The sequence below is a fragment of the Ascaphus truei genome, chromosome 2 (genome assembly GCF_040206685.1).
Source record: "Ascaphus truei isolate aAscTru1 chromosome 2, aAscTru1.hap1, whole genome shotgun sequence".
NCBI lineage: Eukaryota > Metazoa > Chordata > Amphibia > Anura > Ascaphidae > Ascaphus > Ascaphus truei.
The window spans coordinates 464180913-464207226 of record NC_134484.1 but is presented as its reverse complement, the minus strand read 5'-3'; the positions used below and the strand labels follow the sequence as shown (position 1 = coordinate 464207226).

The following is a 26314-nucleotide window of genomic DNA, read 5'->3' as shown; positions in this document are numbered from 1 at the left end:
AGATCCTATCAGATACTTCATTTGGTAGACTGGTCGTCGCCCCTGATTTAATTATGGGGCTACAGACCCTCAGAGTCCCAGTACACATGGGCTAACTAGCTGGGGGGCATGGGTTAATCTGTGTCTCCACATTAGGGATTGGATACAGATAATTGTTCACCAATAGTCTGTATTCAATGTTAAGAATAGGGTTACACAGGTATATAAACTGTGTCAACCTTACAGTTTTTAGTTGTTCTTCTGATTCCACCTGGAATGTCACCGGATTGCTGGAGAATTGCTAGCTGATACTTCTCCATCCCCCAACCCTAAATTAGTGTTACCTTCTTGTCTGTTAATTGTACTATATTGCTGTGTTCACCTTTTTTAAGGAATAAGTATATTTTATTATATCTAAGCCTCGTTCAGTTCAACCCAGATATTTGGTGTTCATTATATCTTGTCATAAGCTACCGTGACATTGGTAAAGTTGTTTTTTTTTTGACCTTGGCTAGAAGTTAACAAAATCTTTAAGTGTTAAATACAATTATTTGTGCAGCAAAGGGGTTGTAATGCAATGTCTCAGGGACTTGGGGGAACTGAGGTCTTTGTAATAACCAATTCTGTATTGATTCATGTTCTGCAAAACCTCTGGGCCCGGGTTCCCCATTGTATGTCCGTGAAAGTCTCAGCACTAATTCCAGTGTCTTACTGATCCAAACGTGTCCCTCTTTTAGACCTGCTCGGTAATACATGCCCGCAGAGTTGTTACTGCCTTGACTGTGATAATCACATTTCTATCTAGAAACAGGTCACAGTAATATTTTCCATGTACTGTATACTCACTCCTCTGCAGCCACGGAGATCTCTGCAAAGGGAGCTGAGATTGCTCGTTTACCGTTTATGGCATCTAACTTCATTCTGAACAAAGGTGCAGGGAAGGTAACTAAAGCCGTGTATATTTCCTGTACTTTGTGTGTACTGGTGAGACTTTCATCCTATTTGCTGCCAGCTTCACTGATGTAAAGGATAACAAAGCTGTCTTTCAATGGGTTGCCGTTGTAATACTTCCTTACCCAAGGCTCTGCTGTGCAGGCGTCTTAAAGCGCTTGTCCCACTTTGCAATTCCATTAAGTGGCTAAGTAGTTGACTGCTGTGTTCTTTTAGCCCTTCAACTTCTACGTCTGGAACAAAAATACCTTTTTACAACTGTGAGTCTCCACCCTTTAAATTTTTTTATTTTTTTAAAATTCAATATAGACCGCCCCAAACGTAATTGTTTTGCCATTTATAACCCGTATCCTGGATTCATTACTGTCACGGGAGATCAGGTATTTACACCCTTTTTTTTACCAGGATCATAACATTGAGCAAAACAAGAAGGTAAAACAAATTGTCATATATTCCTTAGAAACAGACGTACACACAGTGGATTACAATATATACAATATACAGGAGAAAACACACTTACTGGGGGTCTGGGCTACAAAACGAATCCTTCCTAGTTGAAATAGTCCATGGAACAAAGTCTTTAGGTTGACCGGAACTCAGCCCGAAAAGTCCTAGAACTCCAATCGGCAGGTAGTTCCAGCCGTCACTGCTGTATCTGTTCCGGAGATGCCAAAATCCCTTGACCGGGAGCTAGTACCAAACGACCTGGTACTGTTTTCGGCATGTAGTTCCAGTCGCGACCGCTACGTTCTCTTCTCAGAACTTGGCCCCAAAAAGTGGGACTTAGAAAATGTCTCGCCTTGATTTCTGAAGTCGGCTCACGTCTAATTCTCCCAGAGCATCTTTTGGTGGTTTCGATTTTGCCGTTGCTGTCTTGGCACTTAGAATCTGAGGACCGGATTGGCTGCTGGCTTTCTTATAGTATTTCAGTCTCATTCATGAAATACTCCAGCCAATCCGAGCGTGGGAGAATTCCTACCAGCCAACCGGCGACTTGCCAGTCTCCTGAAGCCGGGCAAGGATGTTCGAAATCTGATAGGGGCATGCGCCAACTTGGCGCCACTGCTCAGAAGCCATCCGTGAAGTTGCGCGTCTCAAGGTCTGGGCAAATGATCGGCCGATGACTTCCATTCAGCCCAGGATGATGGTAATTGAGGCTAACCCCTCCGCTCAAATGGCTTTCACACCTTGGCAATCTCTGTAGCATTTAATTCCAGGACCCGAGCAGTCTTAGTGGCACCAACTTGGTAGCCAGCTGGTCTCTCGGAACCACGGACTTGGAAATCCCCAGCTCATATGCAGTGCATAAACATTTACCATTACACACAATGTTAAAATACAAATATTTCATAATTTCTTCTAAGTCACTTGTTTCCTAGGTTTGACTGAAAAGACGCGCACGTTCAGTTTCAGCGCTCCTAGACCTTCCTATAAGAACATGTTTTAAAGGTTGAACGTAATAATGCTTAGGTTCAGTTTCAGAGTTACTTTTCTAAACACATAGGAATTTGGACTTAGACATGAAATCAACCTTGCAACCTTATCGATGGTTTAAGCACCCCAGAACCTCTATACTTGGTTCTGGTGATCTGGGCATATACTGGGGGACCCCCATTAACCTAGGAACCCATGACTGTACCTGGGATACACATATCCCTATGCCCCATTTACATTTCTGGTCTGTGCTGAAGCAGGGAAACCTGGCTGTGATTCGCGCAACTGCTTTCCAGTGAGGATTTTGACCGGAGTGCTGTATCTATATGTCCCCGGGAATCTGACCTGATTCCCGGATACCTTTTTGGGGTGGCCAGCATCTATGGACCCCTTCTACTTAGACACATTTTGACAACACTTTTACCGCAACCCTCTCCTCACCCCCACACCCCCCCTGAAACTCATAGCCTGAGAATCTCCACTGGGTAGCACTCCTGGAAAGGTAAAACACACACACAACTTTGATTGCAATACAATCCCATACATTGCAGGTACCATACATGGGTTTGAGAGCTGACACTCTAAACTACCCAATACGGCTCAGAGGTAACCAGCCTGGCATAATAACTTTATTGATGGCCTGGTTATCCCCTCACCGTCACAAGAACACAAAGCAAAATGACCAACGTTGGACCACCCTCCCCCCAATTCTAATGGAACAGTTGGTGGAATATATACATTTGGGTTTGTAATGCGGGGAAACTACCATTTTTCTATTTGTCACTCACTTATTATTTTGTTACCCGCCCCTCTTCTTCCAACCTCCTCCCCCCCCCCCCATTTGTCATTTATATGCCCTCCTTTTCCTTTGCCACTTTCTGTGTCGCCTACTTTACGTGTCTCCTGTCACTGTATACCTCCTATATGTCTATTGCCCCCACGGGTTGGGAAACAATCCATCTTTCTTTGGTGAAAAGAGTACATGTTGTACATGCAGATTTTCCACAGTGCTACATCTAGCCACAGAGTTTCGGTGACACACGCTCTCATGAGTGCCATGGCAGCAGATGGTGACGTCTCGCTCTAGAGACGATTAGGGAGAGAAACGCTGACTTAACAGTATCCTGTGAAATCCCTGATCTCTCCGCACTGAATTGACTGTCTGTGAGCCCCCTCTCCCTAGCGGGGAGGAGGAATGGGCAAGTGTGTGGTGCCAAGAAGTAATTAGAAATACATGGACTTGGTTACTGTTGCATTACAAAACGTTAATACCCCACAATAGATGCGGAGCATACAGAAATACACAGACGGCCTATATCCAAATAGCTCGGGAAATCGGGGCTCGTGGCGTTATATAAAACCAGGATGGACGTTTTGTATCCTCATAGCTAATTAAATGCAAAAACAATGTCTCATCTCAACTTGATCTCATTTTCGCAGACTTCATGTTATTGGAGCATATCACCTCATCACTCAATGTGTTAAGTCTGCATTACTCCGATTCCGACCCGGAAATAGATTCTTGTCTGGAGTTGAATTTGTGGATATAAAAATAGGATTATGAAATAAGAATTACCTGTGGCAAAGTTAACAATATTTAAAAAGTCTGTGTGTCTGTCTGTGTGTCTGTCTGTGTGTCTGTGTCTGTGTGTGTGTGTGTGTGTGTCTGTCTCTGTCTGTCTCTGTCTGTCTCTGTCTGTCTCTGTCTGTCTGTCTCTGTCTGTCTGTCTCTGTCTGTCTCTGTCTGTCTCTGTCTGTCTCTGTCTGTCTCTGTCTGTCTCTGTCTGTCTCTGTCTGTCTCTGTCTGTCTGTCTCTGTCTGTGTGTGTGTGTCTGTGTGTGTCAATTGATGGGAACCTTTTGAACGGAATCAGTAGAATGAAGGTGGGATGGAGCGCTTTTGGAGGAAACAAGACAATCTCTCAAAGCAACCTGATGTCTGAAGCTTCTGAATTATCTTCACAATTCCAAATATGGAGAGGTGTATTCTGGGTTTTACCCAAAGAGGCTGGAAAAAAATGAATGGATTCGGAAGCAAACAAGTTTGACATCACAAGAAATTAGCATTGCCGGGAGGGGGGTGGAGGGGGGGCGTAGCTGACTGAATTCCAAGGGACATTAAAAGATGAAGATGACCACAAGGAAGATGGGGAGGGCTGTGTTTCGAAATTTGTTGGAGCAAAGTGGAGAAGAAAGGTTTGTAACCACAGTACGAGGAAGATCACTGAGGAGGCCTTCATCCAGCAGTGGATCGTCAAGGACTGAAGATGATTGTAGATCTGTGTTATAACACAGCACCAAATGAGTTGAAATACTGACCTATGCTTTTTGCCTTTGGGCAAACCCCTTTACAATGTATTTTTGGGGATCTGCCAGTGTTTGGATGCTATAACTGGCATGTAGCACATTAAGCCATTGGCCATTCTGGACTGATTGCATCATGGCCACGTAATAGAAGTCTTACCGTTACTCCCCCTCCCCCACCCTTTAAAAGCAGCATCGTATTTTGTCGTTATACCTGTATTTTCAGGTCTCTTCTCCCTCCTTTCTAAAACCCCTAAATTCTGGATAGGAAATAATTTGTGGACGGGCTTTCTTCCACAGGAGGTTTTCAGCCAGTCTTCCTAAGGGACTCGCCGGAACATCATTTGTCATTTTAGTGTCTTGTGACATGTAAGATTTTGCACCACGGTAAGAAATACACATTTACGGTAGAGAGAAAGTTCTCCTTGTGCCATCTCTACGCTATATTTCTAAAGTATACAGTGATATGATTGTACATTTATTAGTGAGGGTTTTAGGTGTGAGATGACTTCATTTACACAGAAACATCGAATGTTACAGCAGGTGTAAACCAATTGGCCCACATCGTCCAAATCCAACGCCTCCCTACTGAAGTTGTAGTTGTTTATGGGGCGATGTCCTCCAAAGACATTTTGTGAACAACTTAACCACTGAATAATGTACCAGTTTTAATCATTTTTATATTTGCGTGTTCTATACAGTGTTTAATAGCCGTATGCAGCCCTTTAGAATAGCCCCCCTCCCCCTCTTAACTCTATTGGGACCAAACTCCATGTTCTCACCCCTAAACTTGATGTATACTCCATCCTACATGGAATGCATTAGACTTGCGTATTGTATTAAACATTGGCTCAGGTAGTTGGATTTTGTGCCTAGTTAATTCTTTATGTTCATTTAGTCTGGGATCTTCTCATGCTGCAATCAGTGGCTTTATAGTAGTGAACATTTAGGTATACCTTTTGTGTTTTTGTTAGGTGAGTCAGTAGGATAGGAAAAAACTAGAGAGAAAAAGAGAAGGAAGGCAGGGGAAGAGAGAGAGGGGGGCGGGGGGTTGGGTGGGGAGCAACCAGCCTAGTCACCTTACCTTTCATCATTGTCCCTCATTCCTTCCAGACTGTAAGCTCTCATGAGCGGGGCCCTCATTACCTCATGAATCTGATTGTGCACGTTTGTCCTCATTTGATATGTCATGCGGTTTATGTAATATACATCACTTTTGTGCCCCCGTTGTACCGCGTTTTGGTTTTGACAAATAAACCAAAATAATAATTACCCGGCAAATACAAAATGTTGAGAATCGAGTCCCCCAAACCCCCCCAAAGAGCTTGCAATCTAATAGGCGTGGGTGGGACCAACAGTAATGGTAGGAGCACAGCAAACATGACCCTTTATTATATGTATATGATATAGATATTACCTTAGCTGTAAGATCTAACATTGTTATCCAAAAGCAGGTAAGAAGTGTGTTATAGTGTGTATTGTTTCTAAGAGCTTGATGGCGTCGGGGCTTTTGTACACTAAGCAGATTAGGGGCTAATGCTGCTTGATTGATGTGCGTGTTGAATGCATAGCTATCTGACCACTCTGTGGCATACTCAGGCTCTTTATTTAGTTGATCCTGCCTGTTGCAACTATTAACCCTCCTTTTGTTGAAGAGCCCTTCCAGTGTGACTCCGAGAGGTGAATGAGCAGGAACTCCTGGGGTTCACAGGGGCACTTGGGAACCGGTTCATTAAACCTTGGAATTGGACCAAATAAAGATCTGGCACTTTTCACCTTATTCATTAAGAATTTTAACTATATATAAAAAAATATCCAATCTCCTTTCCATGCCGTTGGCCGATTTTTGCGTCAATACTGGGTGACCGCTGACCGAACTCTTGCTTCCCCAAGGGGCAAGAGAGAGAAAATAGCTTGTATACCTTCATAGAGGTTCACTTATACTCCATGTGCAGAGATCCTCGTGAAATAAGCCAATTTTAAATATGCAAATTGGAATTTGCATGTATCTCAGGTGTGCTCACAGGTAGAGCTCATGTGGAGTATAAGTGAACCTGTATGGAGAGAGGTGGGCCTTCTCTTTACTGTTGTCTCTCTCCTCTCCAACAGCCCTATTTGCCTACTTGAGGGAGGTGCGATTTCTGGCCACGAGTCTCCGGAAGACCTGCAAATTCGCTGCTTAATAATTAGGGCGTGAAAATGTAAAACGTGGCGACTTTCCCTCATTTTGAACAGTTTTTTACAGACCGCACCAAATTGCACAGTCAGATCCAAATGTCGTTAAAGAGAGTCCTTATCGCTAGGGTGACCACCCATCCCCCTTTTGCCGGTACAGTCCCGGTTTTTCGAGAGCTGTACCGGTTTTCTGTGTGTACCGGAAATGTCCCGGATTTTCTCCCTGGTCCCGTTTGTGTTGTACTGTAGATGCGGTGGCAGTGCGCGGCGACGGCGAGGATGCGGCAGCCCAGCCGGTGAGTATTTTTTTGAATTTCAGGGGGTTGGGCTTCTAATATGCCGGGCTGCAGGTGATTGGCTGGAGGATGCCGGGGGCGGCGCTATCTCCACTTCCTCACACGATCCGCGCGGACAGGGAGGTGGGAGCGGGGACAGCCGTTGGCTCTTTGGCGCTTTTCTCCCCTCTGCCTCCGTTCCCTGTGGCTGCTGCCCGAGGTAGAGAGGTAGAGAGGTAGGCGCGGGGGGAGCAGGGTTGGTGGGAGCGTGGATGGCTGGAGGCGTGCGCACTTTCCCTCCCTCGCGTGTGCATGGGGACAGTGCGCGGTTGCTGTTGGGGAACTCCCTGCTTCTGCCCAGGCGCGCGGCCTTATCCCCGATAGGTGGGAGAGAGCGGAGCCAGGTCTGGCGGGCGGGTTCTCCCCCCGTCCCGTCCACGGGCTCGGCTAGCAGTGACTTCCGTCGCTGGGGGGCGGTGCAGGGGGAGGCGGGGTGTGTGTGTGTGTTTGTATCAGCGTGTATAGGTGTGTGTGTAGGTGTGTGTATCAGCGTGTGTGTGTATCAGTGTGTATCAGCGTGTGTGTGTATCAGTTGGTGTGTGTGTGTATTAGTGTGTGTGTGTGGCTGTGTGTGTATCAGTGTGTGTGTGTATCTGTGTGTGTTTGTGTGTGTATCTGTGTGTGTGTATCAGCATGTGTGTGTTTGTGTTTGTATCAGCGTGTATAGGTGTGTGTGTGTGTGTATAGGTGTGTATAAGCGTGTGTGTGTGTGTGTCAGTGAGTGTGTGTGGGTGTGTGGGTGTGTGGGTGTGTGTGTGTGTGTCAGTGTGGGTGTGTGTGTGTGTGTGTGTGTGTCAGTGGGTGGGTGTGTGTGTCAGTGGGTGGGTGGGTGTGTCAGTGGGTGGGTGTGTGTGTGTGTCAGTGGGTGGGTGTGTGTGTGTGTCAGTGGGTGGGTGTGTGTGTGTGTCAGTGGGTGTGTGTGTGTGTGTGTGTGTGTGTCAGTGGGTGGGTGTGTGTCAGTGGGTGTGTGTGTGTCAGTGGGTGTGTGTGTGTCAGTGGGTGTGTGTGTGTCAGTGGGTGTGTGTGTGTCAGTGGGTGTGTGTGTGTCAGTGGGTGTGTGTGTGGGTGTCAGTGTGTGTGTGTGTGTGTCAGTGGGTGTGTGTGTGTGTGTGTGTGTGTGTGTCAGTGTCAGTGTGTCAGTGGGTGTCTGTGTGTGTCAGTGTGTCAGTGGGTGTGTGTCAGTGGGTGTGTGTGTCAGTGGGTGTGTGTGTGTGGGTGTGTGTGTGTGGGTGTCAGTGTGTGTGTGTGTGTGTGTGTGTGTGTGTCAGTGGGTGGGTGTTTCTCCCTGTCTCCCTCACCCTCCCAGTCTCCCTCACCCTCCCCGTCTCCCTCACCCTCCCCGTCTCCCTCACCCTCCCCGTCTCCCTCACCCTCTATGTCTTATCTTAACTGCCGTATACCTACACCGAAGTAACCTATCCTGTTTTCTTCCAGATCTGACTCAAGTTTCACGCGGGAGACATCAGAAGACAGGTATGGAACACCTCCCCTCCAGTATAGTACCTTGAGGGTCTGCGGATCAGGTAAGATCCCAGGCGGGATTGCTGCTTTAGAAATTGGGAAGAGGGGGCATCCTGACACTGGTTAATGGGTTCAGAATCATTCACATCTGGGTTTTTTTTTTTGTTCGATTAGTGAGGTCATCCGACGCACGCGCACACACGCACGTAACAAGGACTAATGGTAGTAAAGTATAAGTGTACTACAATAAATAAACTGTTATGTAAAAAAAAAAATGTGTCCCGGTTTTTCATTTTCAAAATCTGGTCACCCTACTTATCGCACAGTTTGTAGATGTGATGAGGGCTGAATACAGGGAGATTAGTGCGTTTCCAGGTGCGAGCCGCTTCACACTGTAATGAACAGGCCTCTTACACTGAGGCAGTAAACCACTTCAGGATTCCTGCTTTCCTGATTTTGCCGTTGGTCTGTGTAATTTGGGCCAGGTTATTTTCTCCCCTGTATGAAGAGGCACATATACCGTTACCAGCGTGCAACTGTATATAGAACGCCTTAAGAAGGCAGCACTGGTGGGATATGCTGCACAGCAGAAGCAGAACGAGCCTGTGCAACATAGCTTATAATACCCGGTATTGGTACATGAGGCTCTGCTATGAGGGGGCTTGCTTTAGGGTAAGGAAAGGGGTGCTTGCCCTTCCACTAACAGGATCCTCACCTTAACTATAAGGTTGCTTCTCCACCCCCTGGCCCTTCTTTTATTCACGTAACAAAAAGTAGTTGGTGACCTGTTGGTGAGATGTAGAAATGAGCAGGTATCCTTAGTGTATCGTGAGAAACATTTTGGCTTTTCCCCCCATCTTTTTCATGTTAATGTCGCCTGGTACATAGCAGTACACTTTTAAATGTGCACTCACTAGTTATTATATTAAGCAAATGTCTGCCATTTACTCCCAAGATAATGAATTTTCTTGCATGCATTATACATTTTTAATCCCTCACACATTACCTGCCCTCACAGCTCTACCTCCGCACACTCCCACTTACTGCTTCCCCAACACCAACTCCCTCACACATTACCTGCTCTCACAGCTGTACCTCCGAACACTCCCACTTACTGCTTCCCCAACACCAACTCCCTCACACATTACCTGCTCTCACTGCTCTTCCTCTGCACACTGCAACTTACTGCTTCCCCAACGCCAACTCCCTCTCACATTACCTGCTCTCACAGCTCTACCTCCGCATAATCCCACTTACTGCTTCCCCAACGCCAACTCCCTCACACATTACCTGCTCTCACAGCTCTACCTCTGCACACTCCCACTTACTGCTTCCCCAACACCAACTCCTTCACACATTACCTGCTCTCACAGCTCTACCTCCGCACAATCCCACTTACTGCTTCCCCAACACCAACTCCCTCACACATTACCTGCTCTCACAGCTCTACCTCTGCACACTCCCACTTACTGCTTCCCCAACGCCAACTCCCTCACACATTACCTGCTCTCACAGCTCTACCTCTGCACACTCCAACTTACTGCTCCCCCAACACCAACTCCTTCACACATTACCTGCTCTCACAGCTCTACCTCTGCACACTCCCACTTACTGCTTCCGCAACGCCAACTCCCTCTCACATTACCTGCTCTCACAGCTCTACCTCCGCATAATCCCACTTACTGCTTCCCCAACGCCAACTCCCTCACACATTACCTGCTCTCACAGCTCTACCTCCGCACACTCCCACTTACTGCTTCCCCAACGCCAACTCCCTCACACATTATCTGCTCTCACAGCTCTACCTCCGCACACTCCCACTTACTGCTTCCCCAACACCAACTCCCTCTCACATTACCTGCTCTCACACCTCTACCTCCTCATAATCCAATTTACTGCTTCCCCAACTCCCTCACACATTACCTGCTCTCACAGCTCTACCTCCGCACACTGCCACTTACTGCTTCCCCAATGCCAACTCCCTCTCACATTACCTGCTCTCACCGCTCTACCTCCGCACACTCCCACTTACTCCTTCCCCAACGCCAACTCCCTCACACATTACCTGCTCTCACAGCTCTACCTCCGCACAATCCCACTTACTGCTTCCCCAACGCCAACTCCCTCACACATTACCTGCTCTCACAGCTCTACCTCCGCACACTCCCACTTACTGCTTCCCCAACACCAACTCCCTCACACATTACCTGCTCTCACAGCTCTACCTCCGCACAATCCCACTTACTGCTTCCCCAATGCCAACTCCCTCACACAGTACCTGCTCTCACAGCTCAACCTCCGCACACTCCCACTTACTGCTTCCCCAACACCAACTCCCTCACACATTACCTGCTCTCACAGCTCTACCTCCGCACACTCCCACTTACTGCTTCCCCAACACCAACTCCCTCACACATTACCTGCTCTCACAGCCCTACCTCCGCACAATCCCACTTACTGCTTCCCCAACTCCCTCTCACATTACCTGCTCTCACAGCTCTACCTCCGCACACTCCCACTTACTGCTTCCCCAACACCAACTCCCTCACACATTACCTGCTCTCACAGCTCTACCTCCGCACACTGCCACTTACTGCTTCCCCAACACCAACTCCCTCACACATTACCTGCTCTCACAGCTCTACCTCCGCACACTCCCACTTACTGCTTCCCCAACACCAACTCCCTCACACATTACCTGCTCTCACAGCCCTACCTCCGCACAATCCCACTTACTGCTTCCCCAACTCCCTCTCACATTACCTGCTCTCACAGCTCTACCTCCGCACACTCCCACTTACTGCTTTGCCAACACCAACTCCCTCACACATTACCTGCTCTCACAGGTCTACCTCCGCACACTCCCACTTACTGCTTCCCCAACACCAACTCCCTCACACATTACCTGCTCTCACAGGTCTACCTCCGCACAATCCCACTTACTGCTTCCCCAACGCCAACTCCCTCACACATTACCTGCTCTCACAGCTCTACCTCCGCACACTCCCACTTACTGCTTCCCCAACGCCAACTCCCTCACACATTACCTGCTCTCACAGCTCTACCTCCGCACTATCCCACTTACTGCTTTGCCAACACCAACTCCCTCACTCATTACCTGCTCTCACAGCTCTACCTCCGCACACTCCCACTTACTGCTTCCCCAACACCAACTCCCTCACTCATTACCTGCTCTCACAGCTCTACCTCCGCATAATCCCACTTACTGCTTCCCCAACAACCAACTCCCTCACTCATTACCTGCTCTCACAGCTCTACCTCCGCATAATCCCACTTACTGCTTCCCCAACAACCAACTCCCTCACTCATTACCTGCTCTCACAGCTCTAACTGCGCAAAATCCCACTTCTTCCCCAACACCAACTCCCTCACTCATTACCTGCTCTCACAGCTCTACCTCCGCACAATCCCACTTACTGCTTTGCCAACACCAACTCCCTCACTCATTACCTACCATAGAGAAGGTAAGGGACGTTGCAGAGGCTTCACGCCATCCACTGACATTAATTGAAATGCCTTGTGGGAAGAGCACGGGGCCTCTTCAATCGCTGCCTCTGCATCCCCACATGGAAAATCTTGCACCCCCAGTTTGCGCACCCCTGAATAGACTGTAAGATCCTTGGGACAGGGCTCTCCTTACCTACTGTAACAATGTATGTTAATGTTTGTTTTAATGTTTTTGTCCTCCAACCTTGTAGTACTGCGCATTATAAATAAAGGATAAGTAATAGACTGGATACTATCCATCTCTAGCACCTTGTTTTCCCGTGTCTTGTAATTTGCGAGGGATTGCTCCTTTAGCGTTGGGGGTTAAGCAGGGTTTACAGGCGGGGGTGGATTTGAACTTCAGCTTTTAGCTTAATATGTAAAACAATACACCCGAGTAACTCCGATCTGTAACACTCCCTCGTTGGCTCCCTGTGTGTGGATTGTTAAGGATCTGGGGTCCCAATAAATAATCATTTTTACTTTTTTTTTATTCCATTTTATTTGGTATTTTCCTAATGTTGCACATCACACCGCTGTATTTCCGTGATGCAGGCGAATAAATGTGTAGTACAGAACCCACGCTTTGTATTTCCACGGCCTCCCGTTGTAATATTCCTCCTTTCCATTGCAGGTGGGCGAGCATAAATTCAGCGCTCATCGGATTGTGCTGGCGGCTTCAATCCCCTACTTCCATGCCATGTTCACCAATGACATGATGGAGTGCAAGCAGGATGAGATCGTCATGCAAGGCATGGATCCCAGGTAATTGCGACACTAGTCAGGCCTCCGGGGCTGCCGTTCATGCAATGTACAGCGGAGGAAATCTCTGGTGTTGGGGCCGCCGTTCTGCGCTGTGATGATCTGATGTAAGCGGTAGAGTTTCCATGTTGCAGTCACCGCAGTGCGAGTGTGTTTCTGCACCGCCTGGGTAATGGAGTCACTGCTCTGTACTCTGCGGCACCGGCTGCAAGCCTCTGTATTGCATTCAGTGCTTTGCACCATTATGTAATGTAAGCTGGAGACCTCGGATAATGCAGCCAGTGATGTGCACTCTAGTGGTGCCTCTGGTATTGCAGTCACTGCCCTGCATTATAATGTGACCTCAGATAGTGCAGTCAGGGCTATGATCTGTAATGTGAGCTGCCGACCTCCGATAGTGCAGTCAGGGCTATGATCTGTAATGTGAGCTGCCGACCTCCGATAGTGCAGTCAGGGCTATGACCTGTAATGTGAGCTGCCGACTTCCGATAGTGCAGTCAGGGCTATGACCTGTAATGTGAGCTGCCAACCTCCAATAATGCAGTCAGGACTATGATCTGTAATGTGAGCTGCCGACCTCCGATAGTGCAGTCAGGGCTATGACCTGTAATGTGAGCTGCCGACCTCCAAAAATGCAGTCAGGACTATGATCTGTAATGTGAGCTGCCGACCTCCGATAGTGCAGTCAGGGCTATGACCTGTAATGTGAGCTGCCAACCTCCAATAATGCAGTCAGGACTATGATCTGTAATGTGAGCTGCCGACCTCCAATAATGCAGTCAGGGCTATGACCTGTAATGTGAGCTGCCGACCTCCAATAATGCAGCCAGGGCTTTGCTGATGTGAGCTGCTGACCTCGTATATTGAAGCCTGGTGTGTTTATGTAATGGGACATACTGTAAGCTGTAGACCTCGGGTATTTCAGTTACAACATTACACTTTAAAGCTGCAGTTCGAGCAATATCCTGCATCTGTGTTTTATTTATTTATTTTTTAATAAATCAGTTCTGTACTATGAGAAAATACTTGTAGCATTTTTTTTAAAGGGAAAAAAAACCTATTTTTAAAGACATTTTTAATGTATTATAATGTAACAAACATTTTTGTTTCTATAGCAACCATTTACAAAGTCACATCCCCTTCCTCTTCTGAAACGGGCTCTGGCTCTTGAGCCCTGCCCTCTCTCTAGCAGTGCACCAATTGTATCTAGTGACTGCCTGGTCACATGATCTTCCCCACAGAACTTTGTATCTTCTGTTGCACTAACTGAGATTTAGTGAACCCCCGATCCGAATCTTCGCCTATCGATCACATGAGAACGGATCGATCGGCAACTTAGCTAATCACATGTCATTGTGCAGATTGTATTGAGGCACATATTGAATGGAAAACAATATATATATATATTTTTAAAAACGGCAGATTGAACTGCAGCTTTAATGAAGTCAGTACTTGGCTGTGTAATAAGATTTGCACCAGAACCCACTGTAAACGCACGTAAGGCGCTATTCACCTTCATCTTCCGAGTATACACGTACGATGCAGCACAGCCATTCTTGGATGCTAATAAATCATCTTATTTATTTGATATCAACTTTTCAGTGTCCTGCCACATCTTCATTAGGACACATACTGGTGTTTGCACCCTGTAGTATGCCTTTTAATATCCAGTATCTTTTGGAGGAGGGCAGCGTGTTCCTATAAGCGCTTTGCTGCTGGGACGGCATGTGGAAGGGCAATCATCGTTGTACATTGTAGATACTTTCTGCAGCATCCAGGTTTATGTTGGGAGTGCAGACCAATCGCTCAGCAGGTAATGATTTGAACACATTCATTTAAACTAGGACAGAATCCTTCCTTTGAACGCAAATCGTATTAGTGTTTTCTGTCTCCAATGAGCTTTATACAGTGTTCTTTCTTTTGTGTGATTGTATATGACCAACAGCATACACCATGAACAAATACACCCCACATCTTGCACGAGGGGATGGATAAGTGTTTCCCTTCTCTCTCTTAGTGCTCTGGAAGCCCTGATTAATTTTGCCTACAATGGACACCTTGCCATAGACCAGCAGAACGTGCAGTCTCTGCTCATGGGAGCCAGCTTCCTTCAGCTGCAGAATATTAAGGACTCGTGCTGCTCTTTTCTAAAGGAAAGGTAGGAGTCAGTGTGTGTGTGTGTGTGTGTGTGTGTGTGTGTGTGTGTGTGTGTGTGTGTGTGTGTGTGTGTGTGTGTGTGTGTGTGTGTGTGTGTGTATATCATACACCCTGCAAGTACCTACTGTATGCCTTACACCAGGGGTGGCCAGCTCCAGTACTTAAGGACCACCAATGGGTCAGGTTTTAAGGATATCCCTGCTTCAGCAAAACTGACTCACAGGGGCTCGGTCTCTGCCACCTGTGCTGAAGCAGGGATATCCTGAAACCTGACCTGTTGGGGGCCTTGAGCACTGGAGTTGACTACTTCTGCTTTACACAAAAATCAGTGATATATAACAGCTGTCGACCTGTGGCAATTAAAAAATATATCTGGTATTTCTTCACAACCGGTTTCCCCGTTGTCCAATATGCTAAATAACCTGGTGGGGATGATCGGGTTGTATCTGCTTTCAGTAATGCTCTTCAGTTTTTTTACATTTAATTCTATATGTTGGGTAATGTTATTGTAAAGCTTGATGTGGTCTGTGAAATAACTAGATACAAAATACTTGATAAGATGGTGTAATAAGGCCTCCCAGACTGCACATCACACACTCGCCCTGTTGCATGCATGTGTGCCTCCATATGGCCTCGGGCACGGTGCCTCGGGCCGCGCTGATCCGCGCTCCTGCTCTGCCTCGCCTGCTCAAACTGGAGCTTTTTTGTGTCCTGGCAGGCAAGGCAGTGAGCGCGCTTTGGGGGCGGAGGCGGGGCAGAGCGGGAGGCGGGGCTAGTCACTCGCTCCCATTGGATGTGAGCGGTCACGTGACCGCTCCTCCGCTTCCCTGAGCGTCAAATTTTAAATTTGCCTGTCTCGCCAAAATACCTGAGCCTCCGCACGCATGCGGAAGCAGCTGCTAAAGCCGCGCTGATGACAGATGCAGGGGGTAAGTGCATCTGCTCAGCGCGGCTCAGCAAGGCTCACCCTACTATGTCCCAGGCCTAAGACTGAAAGCTACAGTCATTCTAGTTTCCCCATCAGGCCCCACACTCTCACCCTAAGAACAGTCCTAGCTAATCCGGTCGATGTTTGGTAAGCAACTCCAATGCCATGTCTGCAATATAGAACGTTTTCCTGTTCTGATGAACAGATCAATTCAGATCAGTCGTGGTCACTTGTGTCATAATGACCTGACAATGTATGTGGCTCCTTTTTCTTTCCAGAGAATCAGCAGGAAGTTTAAGGAATACATAGTTGGCAATAGATGTGATGGCAGAAATGTGTCCAATAGATCCAATTCTGTATTACACACACAATACAGATTTCTTAGTCCGTAACAGAATTCAGTTTTTCTGATTTATTCTAAAGTGTGCAGTAATGTTACATAAATAATTGTTTAGTTATTTTGTCCCACCCGAGAGACTGGATCAGTGCCATAAGAACTGCAGTAAAAGCCCTCCGGAAAGCAGTCCTTTTTAAAATCTGGTTTCTTTAACACTATATGTTTGGAAATGCTATTGAGTTTTCCTGATAATGCTACAGTATGTTAAGTACAGCGAGTCCTCGCGTACCAACAGATGCTTTATCCGACGCTGCATAATAAATTTTATTTATTAAATGTTTTACCAGGAAGTAGAAAACGAGAGGTAACTCAATGTATAAGTATGTCCTGGGCACAGAGTTGCAACAAATACATGGTTACAAATACATACTGTAGTGCCGACGAGTATTCTAAAACAAATCTGGGGCAATCACCAACAAGACCCGGGTACATGCTGGGTACATGCTGGGTACATGCTGGGACATTTCTGCAGACAGACTAATGGCCCATCGGATTAACAGCGGGGGTCCCTGGCAGTCCCATTCAAATTGAATGGGACTGCCAGGGACCCCTGCTGTGTTAATCCGATGGGTCATTAGTCTCTGCAGAAATGTCACTGAAATGTTGCAGCATGTACCCAACATGTACCCAGCATGTACCTGGATCTTGTTGGTGATAGCCCCAGATTTTCCAAGGCAAGTTTTAGTATACTCGTTGGCGCACCTGTAGTTACAATGAGTGGAAAGGGTTATACAGTAAATCATTTACAAGACATTGTATACAGTCCACCGGACGCATTATCCGACGTGGGATATGGTTATCTGATGGTCACCACCACCGGTTAACATGGTTAATGGACCGCCGAATTCTGGGTCCGACGGCGGTATGTGGTACGCATTCTGTCGGAAAAGCAAGGACCGCCTGTACTATTCTGCTATCCAGACTCTAGGTGCAGTAGAAACAATGGTACACAATAGTGATTCAATCCAATTCTGCATGTTAAGGATGTCCTGTTCTCTCTCAGATTGCACCCGAAGAACTGCTTGGGAGTTCGGCAGTTTGCAGAGACCATGATGTGCACTGTGCTATACGATGCTGCCAACCGCTTTATCCATGAGCACTTTGTGGAGGTGTCCATGTCGGAGGAGTTCCTGGCTTTGACCTTTGATGAAGTGCTGGAGCTGGTCTCCAGGGACGTGCTTAACGTGAAGGCTGAGGAACAGGTACCCAAATGACTTCCTATTGTACTGCAATATCTGCCGGGATTGGGCTGGTTTGATCTATGAAAGTAAGGACACTGAATGAAAGGTTCACCCACTGGAAAAAGTGAGACTGTGGGGAAAAGTTAGAACAGATAAGTGGGTAGTGAAGAGTAGGGAAGCGAGAACGGGAGAGCAGAGAAACATGTGGGGAAATAAGAAATGGGGCTGAGAGAGCATGGAGGTTGTGTGGAGGTGACAACGGCATGATGTCTATTGCATATAATAATAATTTTATTTCAATAGCGCCTTTCTCTCAATAGGACTGAAAGTGCCTTTCAATGACAGTATAACGCGGTACGCAGCACATAGGATTGTTACAGGCACAGGTCCCTGCCCAGATTAGCTTACAGTCTGTTTTTGGTGCCTGAGGCACAGGGAGATAGTGACTTGCCCCAGGTCACAAGGAGCCGACACCAGGAATTGTACCAGCCGCTCCTTCTCCCTGACTGCTGCCGTTTCATGCACTCTGGTTCCTGGGCCAGTAGAAATGTGTTGTAAATCCGGCCATTCTTTAAAGAGCCAGGAAAGTCCTCAACAGTCCTTATGTTTGTGGAACAATCACCTTTTCCTTTCCTTGGTGTAGAGATAGAGATATTTTGTTTTTTTCCCTTCAATTTTCTCAAAACAATTTAAAACTTAAGACTAAATAGAAAAATGGTATTTCAATGGAATCTGGGTAGTACAGAATTTGAGTATTGATTATGATGAGACCTGGATCCTTTGCAATTGGTGATGCGTGTTCAGCACACAATCATTCTCCTTTGCTCATTGTGTTTAGTCTATGCCCAGCTGTTAACACCGATAATACATTCAATCCTTATTCTAGTGGGTTCTGTAGATCAGGTTTTTCCTCCACCTTCAGTATTGAGCAGTGGACTCAACAACTGTGCAATTAGGTTATTTTGGGTAAAAGTGACACATGCTCCCCCCGCTGTGTAAAGTACAAAAATGACTGCATGCCCATGTGTAATTCCATGTGTTTCAGAGGTCCACCAACGTGCTACTTTCACCCCATTATCATGTCATACAGTAGTTATGCTGCAGACGGGGATTACGGGTGGTGACATTCGAATGAGCACCCTGTGGACATGTCACTTGGTAATAGCACACAGAAGTACCTGTTCACTATTTTTTATTTTAAACAAAAACTGGTTTAAAAATAACTATTTCTGCCCCAAATTAGGCCTGCCCGAGGACAGCCGTGAGGTTTTTACTGTCCTTCCATGTCTTCTTTTTTCCCCCCTCTGCCAGGTGTTTGAGGCGGCACTGGCGTGGGTGCGCTATGACCGGGAGCAGCGAGAAGCCTTCTTACCCGAGCTGCTCGCTATGATCCGCCTACCTCTCTGCCGGCCTCAGTTCCTCACAGACCGGGTACAGCAGGACGACTTGGTTCGTTGCTGTCATAAGTGCCGGTAAGTGGCGTTCTTTTGAGGCCTTGGACAACGAATGTGTTTTAAAGCAGCTGCACCCTTACCAGCAGATTCCCCTTCTCCCTGGGAAGGAGAGAGCCGCAGGCAGCTGCAGTGGCTCAGCGTTGGCCTAGCGTCTGCCCACATCTCATGCCTGTGGCCGGAAGTTGGCAAATAAAATATGATACAAGTAGAAGTACGCTTAAGTACTCAGGCCTTTTGATAACGTCTAGTAACATATATGTTGATAACTGAAATAATTATGGATATTCAGCATAATTATCAAACCCACAGTGGTATATTTCTCGTCACTCAGAAAATATTTAATAAGCCCCACGCCATGTAATAGAAAGCGGTCAAAATACTAGTTAAGTGTTCGGTTTCTGCTGGCACCAGCTCCAGAAAACGTTCAGCTTCGTGTTGCATATCATTGAGTTGATATTAAAACGAAGATGCTAATAACAAGTCCATAATATGATGGTCCCTTGGGATCCTTGCATCATTCTGCTTTGTGAAACTATGAATGATGTATCCAAGTCGATCTCCTATTTTCTTAGCGGCTTTTATAGCAAGAAGCCGGGTCCCGGTTACGTGTTCGGGATTCCAAAAATCTGCCAGACCGGTGTATGGACATGGTAAAATGTGATCTTCTGTACAGATCTCCAGTGATTTTGTGCTGTTTTAGGGATCTGGTGGACGAGGCAAAGGATTATCACCTGATGCCGGAGCGCCGGCCGCACCTCCCCGCGTTTAAAACGCGCCTACGCTGCTGCACGTCTATCGCTGGGCTGATTTACGCCGTGGGAGGGCTGAACTCGGCAGGTACCTTGCATTCCTACTTCTCTGAATAACTGCTTCTTATGGTCCTCTCTGGAACTTTTCTGCCAAAGTGAACGAATGTTTAATCGGTTATTGGCGCCTTTTTATAGCCAGAGGCAAAACCAAAAAAAAACATCCACTGTACAGTGTACAGCAAATAAATATAGCGCTTGTGAGCACATTCTGCTGCCCTGCCTTTCCCCATTATCTCTTGGCATGCTGTGTGTTCACTGCAGCCAGGGATTCTGGGTAATGATTTAGCATATGAAGAGTGGTGCTCAAAAAATCGCACGTGATTCTATAAACAAAGCTCGTTGATATCTTGCTAATGTCCAGATGCAACCAGAAATGTCTGATTTAGAATACATAGAGTTCAACTGAGAGTGATGTGTCTTGTTGTCTCCAGCTGACAACCACAGGATAAGACACAGCAATAATAACCCAATCAAGTATGAATAATAAACGTTTCAATTAGAACAAGGTACTGTATAGCAGGGCACTCGGTCGGCTTCCATGGCTGTGCAATCCGAAATGTAGAAGAATTGGAAGTGTAATTGAATGCCAGAGCACAGCCAGGTGACAGCCAAACGTGGGAGGAACATTTTGAAAACTCCAGGGCAAGTCGAGATAAAAACATCAGTTTATTGCAAGCTCGAAAAGATGGTCAGGCTGCACATTCTGGGTAATGAGGTGCAAATGAGCACTGACTTTTTGTTGCTTCTTGTCCGTACTGTACATTGCCATAGTAACCATATGTATTATTTTTGTGTGTTTTTTTTTTAACCACTATCTTGACCTAGTCTCATGTAATAAGACTTTGTAAACCCCCCCCACCCCCCTTTGCGCATGGAGCGGACCAGAGCTGTGCAGGGGGGGGGAGGGGCCAGAACTGCGCAGTGGGGGGGGGGGGGGATGCGGAGAGAGAGGGGAAGCGGAGAAAGACTGGGGGAGCGGAGAAAGAGACAGGGGGAGTGGAGTGAGGAGGGAGCGGGAAATTTTAATCCTGGGCAACGCCGGGTCTCCAAGCTAGTATTATATATTACACAAAATTAGTTATTTCATAGAGTACTCAGAGCATATACTATGATGTATGTATCTCCTATAATAAGTAAGTAGAGTATCACAGTAGTGCACTAAATCAGTGTTATGCCGACTATAATTCGTATCTCTGTTCGTTAATAATGCCACTCATTGGTGGTATACACACAGCTATTTTACACACTGGTCATATTTATACATTTTCCATATTCATGTCACTGGATGGAAGACACGGCACACTAAGTATCTTTAAGCAAACCAAGTGTCTCGTGGTCCAAAAGTGACACCCAACGTTTCGGCCCTCCATGGGACCTTCACCCTGACTTACAGTAGAGCGGAATATTGGAAGACTACAGTAGGTGGACCAAGTGTTTCTGATTTCTTCCAGAGCTGCAATACAGGATCGGGCGGTCACGTTGCATCGGCACTTGAAGCGCAGGTTCCAAGTACAAGATTAAATTGCTTAAATTAAAGGCTGTGCAGGGATCATAGTAGGAGTCGGGCTCATTGAATATATTCAATAAGTCCTCCCAATACCTTGAACCATTTTTCATGGCGATTCTCCCCCTACTAGACCAATAACTAAGCGAATTTGGATTTTCAGTAGAGAAGCAAACCTTCTGAAAACATCTGAACATGGCGATCAAATCTATATATATGTATGTAGGCCTGAGGTGGGATACACAGCAACGAAGACAAAATAGCGGCGAGACACAGCGGGCTGGAACTGGCAGCAGTATAAAAGGTTTATTGGCACATGGCAAAAGACAGGATAAAAACCGCTATGGGCCAATAAATATTTTATACTGCTGCCAGCTCCAGCCCTCCAGTGTTTCACTGTGCGGCGCCCCGCTGTTTTTTCTTCGTTGCTGTACATCCCACATACAGCTGGAGCACGCCAACGGATGTCCACGCTTGCAGGGATCCCGTGCGTCTCTTTCTCAAAGGAAAGTAACTTTTTGTTCAGTCTATTACTATGGACTGTGTCAATTGCTCATTTAATGTACATCATTAGATTTTGAGGGACAGCGGCATTATTAACATGAGGTTTTCCCCAAGGGGTTTAGATCTGTCTCTCGTTCACATTTATTCATTTTGAATGTCATGCTGATATGTTACTTCAATCAAGAGGACTTACATCTATCTGTTGGATCAATAAGCTTTAAAGTGTACGTGGTCTGTCTTTATTTCAAATATAATTAATCCGCATCTATATGTATTTCTGACATTGCGCATAGGTTTTTTTTTCTGATGTATTCGGTCCATGCCCTATTTTGTCCTGATGTTGGGTACAGCTGCTTACGTCAGTCTGTGTTGATGTGTACTGTGCCATCATTCTGCACTTTTTTGACCCATGTGTAGACCATTAAATGTTTTAAGACGAGTAGCAAATTTTTACGCAGGTGACTCCCTGAACGTAGTGGAGGTCTTCGATCCGATTGCCAACCACTGGGAGAAATGCCAGCCGATGACGACGGCTCGCAGCCGGGTTGGCGTGGCGGTCGTGAACGGACTCTTGTACGCCATTGGCGGTTACGATGGCCAATCAAGATTGAGCACGGTGGAGGTGTACAACCCTGAGGTGGACACTTGGACCAAAGTAGGAAGCATGAACAGCAAACGAAGGTACGATGATCTGTTTGCATGTATATTTATATAGCGCCATCTATGTAAATAACACTTCACAGCCGTAATACACGTGTAATAATATAACACATAATGGGAAAGCACACTCCAGACAATAAAAGTAACATTAAGAAAAGGAATCTCTGCCCCGAATAGTTTACAATTTAATTGGTAAGTAGGAAGAATGTACAGAGACAGAGTTTTCTAGTAAGTGCTTCTGCAAGGGGCCACGGTCGATGTATGAGATGTATAGTATTGGCCACGGACCTACCCATATGCTTTGTTAAAGAGGTGTGTTTTAAGATTGGTCTTAAAGGTGGATCGAGATGGTGCTGGTCGTATATTGAGGGGAAGGGTATTTCAAAGGTGTGGGCAGTGATTGAGAGAGAGGTTTTAGGCAGGAGAGGGCTTTAGATTCGAAAGGGGTAGAGAGAAAACAACATCCTTGAGCCGAACGCAAGCCTCAGCAGTGTATAGCGAGAAATTAAGGCGGAGATGTATAGCCTTAAAAGTGAAGAGGAGACTTTTGTGCGTTTATATGGGATTTAATAAAAGAAACCAGGAGAGGGATTTCAGCAGGAGAGATGATGAGACAAATTTAGGAGAGAGAAAAGTAATTCTAGCAGCAGCATTTAGGATAGATTTGAAGGTGAGACGGGTGAGAAGCAGGAATGCTGTACAGCAGAAGGTTACAGTAGTAGAGACGGGAGAGAATGAGGGCCTGACAACAGGTTTTAGCTACATTTTGAATGTGAAAGGAGTAGTCAAATGTGACACCCAAGCAGCGCGTGTGTGATATTTGGCGTATGATAGTGCTGCCAACAGTAATGTAGAAGGGGGCAGTAAGGCCAGGCATGGGAGGAAGTATGAGGAGCTTTGTCTTTGACATGTTAAGTACACCCACAGAGAGATCGGCAGATGAAGAGGAGATGTTGGCAAATGAGACACTGAAAGTACAATGGGAGAGATGAGAGGAAATCCAGGCTAGATCTTGTCATGGTAGACCAGGTCTTTTAACACCATTTATATTTGAGGGATCAATCACAGGGCAAAACAAGGCAGTGAAATAAAATAAGGTTTGTTTTGGATAAGACCTCGGAAATACACAAGAATACAAAATACAAAAATATACACACTTACGGGGGTCTGTGGAATGAGATCCACCTTTCCTAGGTGCAGGGACCCACTTCAAATGGGTTTACCCTGTCTGCTTGAGGATATCAGAGTGCTGCACACAGCAGCCACTCTGACATGTACCTCCAGCTGGTCACAGTCCAACTCCACACTCCTTCCCAGAGTGTCTCTCAGATGGTCTCCACACTCCTTCCCAGAGATGGACTAGTGCTCTGATCAGCAGTGTTCCTTATATAACCCTTGGTGGCTATCCTTTAACATTGAGCAAGATAGCCAGCCAAAAGATACAGTGCCTGGGGCTCAGACCTGGTAACTGATTCTATTAACTAGTGCCCTTCCTTTGTTCTGATCATATATTTTCTATAGAACAGTTGAGCTAAAGGGATTGCTTAATCTTTCTCCATTGAAATGACAGCCACATAACTTTAATTTACATTTGCAGGGCTAACATGTTAATTTCATCACCAAGTATCTAAGATGGTGGTAATTGCCAACACAGGAATAAATACAGACATAAGGTAATTATGTAAAAGACAGGACTTAGAATTACAGCTAGCCCAAATCACATCACAGAACAATGTTGATTCACTGGGGGATTGATTTTACAGGGAATAAAGAATATAGGCTTTGAAATACATTCCCCATTCTCCCCCAGATATTAAATTGCATTTGGATGAAATAAGCCTTCCATAGCTGGCCAAGTTCCATGGATTTTGGGGTAAATAGCTGGGATTTCTCTTTATTAGGTCCCCCAGCTACCCCTACCATCACAGATTTCTGTTACGGATACCAAGAGTATGGAGAATGTGAAGAAGAGGGTGGTTCATCATAATCCTCCTTTATTTTTTATTTTTAAGTAAACACAGGCCTCCACTTAAGGGGGCATCGCAATTCTTGAATCAGTCTCAGATAAACTACAAATTAAATACAATTATTTTGTTACACAAAAGACAGACGGGAAAAGCCAGAGTTATAAATAATAAAAGGTTGCATTAAATGAACAAAGGTAATACACATTTAACTTACAAATATTTAATGGACAGTCGGCGATATGATTTTGGGCATAAGTAACATTTACAGACAGGATTAAAATTGTGTTAGAAGCGGTAGGATAAACATTCAACGTGTTAGAAGAAGCCCTGACTCAAGGAGTTTGCAATCGTAAGTAGACATTGGGTGCAGGGGATGAGATGGTTGGTGAGTTTCAGAAGCAATAGAGCAAGTTCAGAGTATCAAAGGCCACACATTCACTAGGCAAAACATGGTAGTAAAAACAAAATGCAGTTTGTTCGGGTAAACCTGCGTTCAACACAATGAATACACAAAATACAGATAAAAACACACTTACTGGGGGTGACATCTAGGCTCTACTAGGTGCAGGGCGCCTGTTTCGGTAGGCTTACCTTGACCGGGATATACATCTGGGCTTACTGGTCCTCTTTTTGGCTTCAGTTCCTAGCCGCGACTGCTCGTTCAATTCTCAGAACTTGGTCCTGACTCCTGACTTAGTCTCTGCAGGTTGTTAACAGTTGCGATCCAACATACCGATTGGACAGTTTTTAAGGTTGCGCCGGAATTGCTCCTCCATGTCTGAATTTGTTAAACAATCTAAGGATATGTCACAAATATTTAAATTGAGAGGCTATAGTAACAAACTTATTAAAAAGGCATACTACAGGGCATTGTCATCATCTAGATCTAGTCTTTTGGTGAATAACATCAGGGAATCTAATGACGAAACCGTTAGGTTCATCTCTACCTATAACAGCCAGTGGCAGGATATAAGAAATATCCTTCAGAAACATTGGCATGTTTTATTAGAAGACACAGACCTATGTAAGATCCTGAAGGATACACCTACCACTGGCTGTAGACGTAACACTAACATCAAGGATAGATTAGTGCACAGTCACTTCAACCAAATTCCACAGAGAACATGGCTAGGCAACAAACCACAAGGATCTTATTCATGTGGAAGATGCAAAGCCTGTAACTTTGTCCACTACAAAACAGTTCTCTAACTCAGCTAATGCAGCCACTTTCAGAATTAAAGATGTCATTAATTGTTTGACATGTGGTACCATCTATTTGATGACTTGTGATTGTGGCCTGATGTATATAGGGAAGACTCATAGACAATTAAAAACGAGAGTCCTGGAACACATCGGAAATGTACGAAATGCCACAGACACCCCTGTGGCAAGACACATTATGATGTTGAATAAAGGAGATCCCCAGGGTCATGCATTTCTGTGGCATCGAACATATCCCTACAGATCCCAGAGGGGGTGATTGGGACAAGAGACTTCTACAAAAAGAATGTCGTTGGATATACCAACTACAAACCCTCTCCCCCCCTGGGACTCAACAAAGGATTTATTTACTCCTCCTTTCTGTAAACCAATTTATTATGAGATGATACTCATCTGATGAATATGTTTTACCTTTATTTCTATATATTATTTGCAATTATAGTTGGTCACTTACGTGGATATCTATAATGGGGATCCAGGTATATAGCTATAAATTTCCTTTTTATCTGTTTTGACCATTAGGGGCAGATCTTCTAAATAGGTTTATCACTCCTACACAATATCAATAATATTATTATTTTGATACTAAACTAACACTTCTTATTTGATTTTGGATCTATGATCA

The 26314-nt window shown here is 45.7% G+C and overlaps 1 protein-coding gene across 2 annotated transcripts in view; it reads left to right on the top strand.

Moving 5' to 3' along the window:
• Positions 1 to 26314, top strand: part of KLHL18 (kelch like family member 18) — a 56451-nt gene that overhangs the window by 14117 nt on the left and 16020 nt on the right. Inside the window, exons 2-7 of one of the 2 annotated variants that reach the window (XM_075588088.1) lie at positions 12780 to 12910; positions 14925 to 15065; positions 17393 to 17591; positions 18882 to 19042; positions 19725 to 19861; positions 22300 to 22522. In XM_075588088.1, coding sequence (XP_075444203.1) covers positions 12780 to 12910; positions 14925 to 15065; positions 17393 to 17591; positions 18882 to 19042; positions 19725 to 19861; positions 22300 to 22522 — 992 coding nt within the window. Of the gene's footprint in view, positions 1 to 12779; positions 12911 to 14924; positions 15066 to 17392; positions 17592 to 18881; positions 19043 to 19724; positions 19862 to 22284; positions 22523 to 26314 lie in introns of both variants that reach the window. The other variant, XM_075588087.1, reaches the window with a different exon arrangement.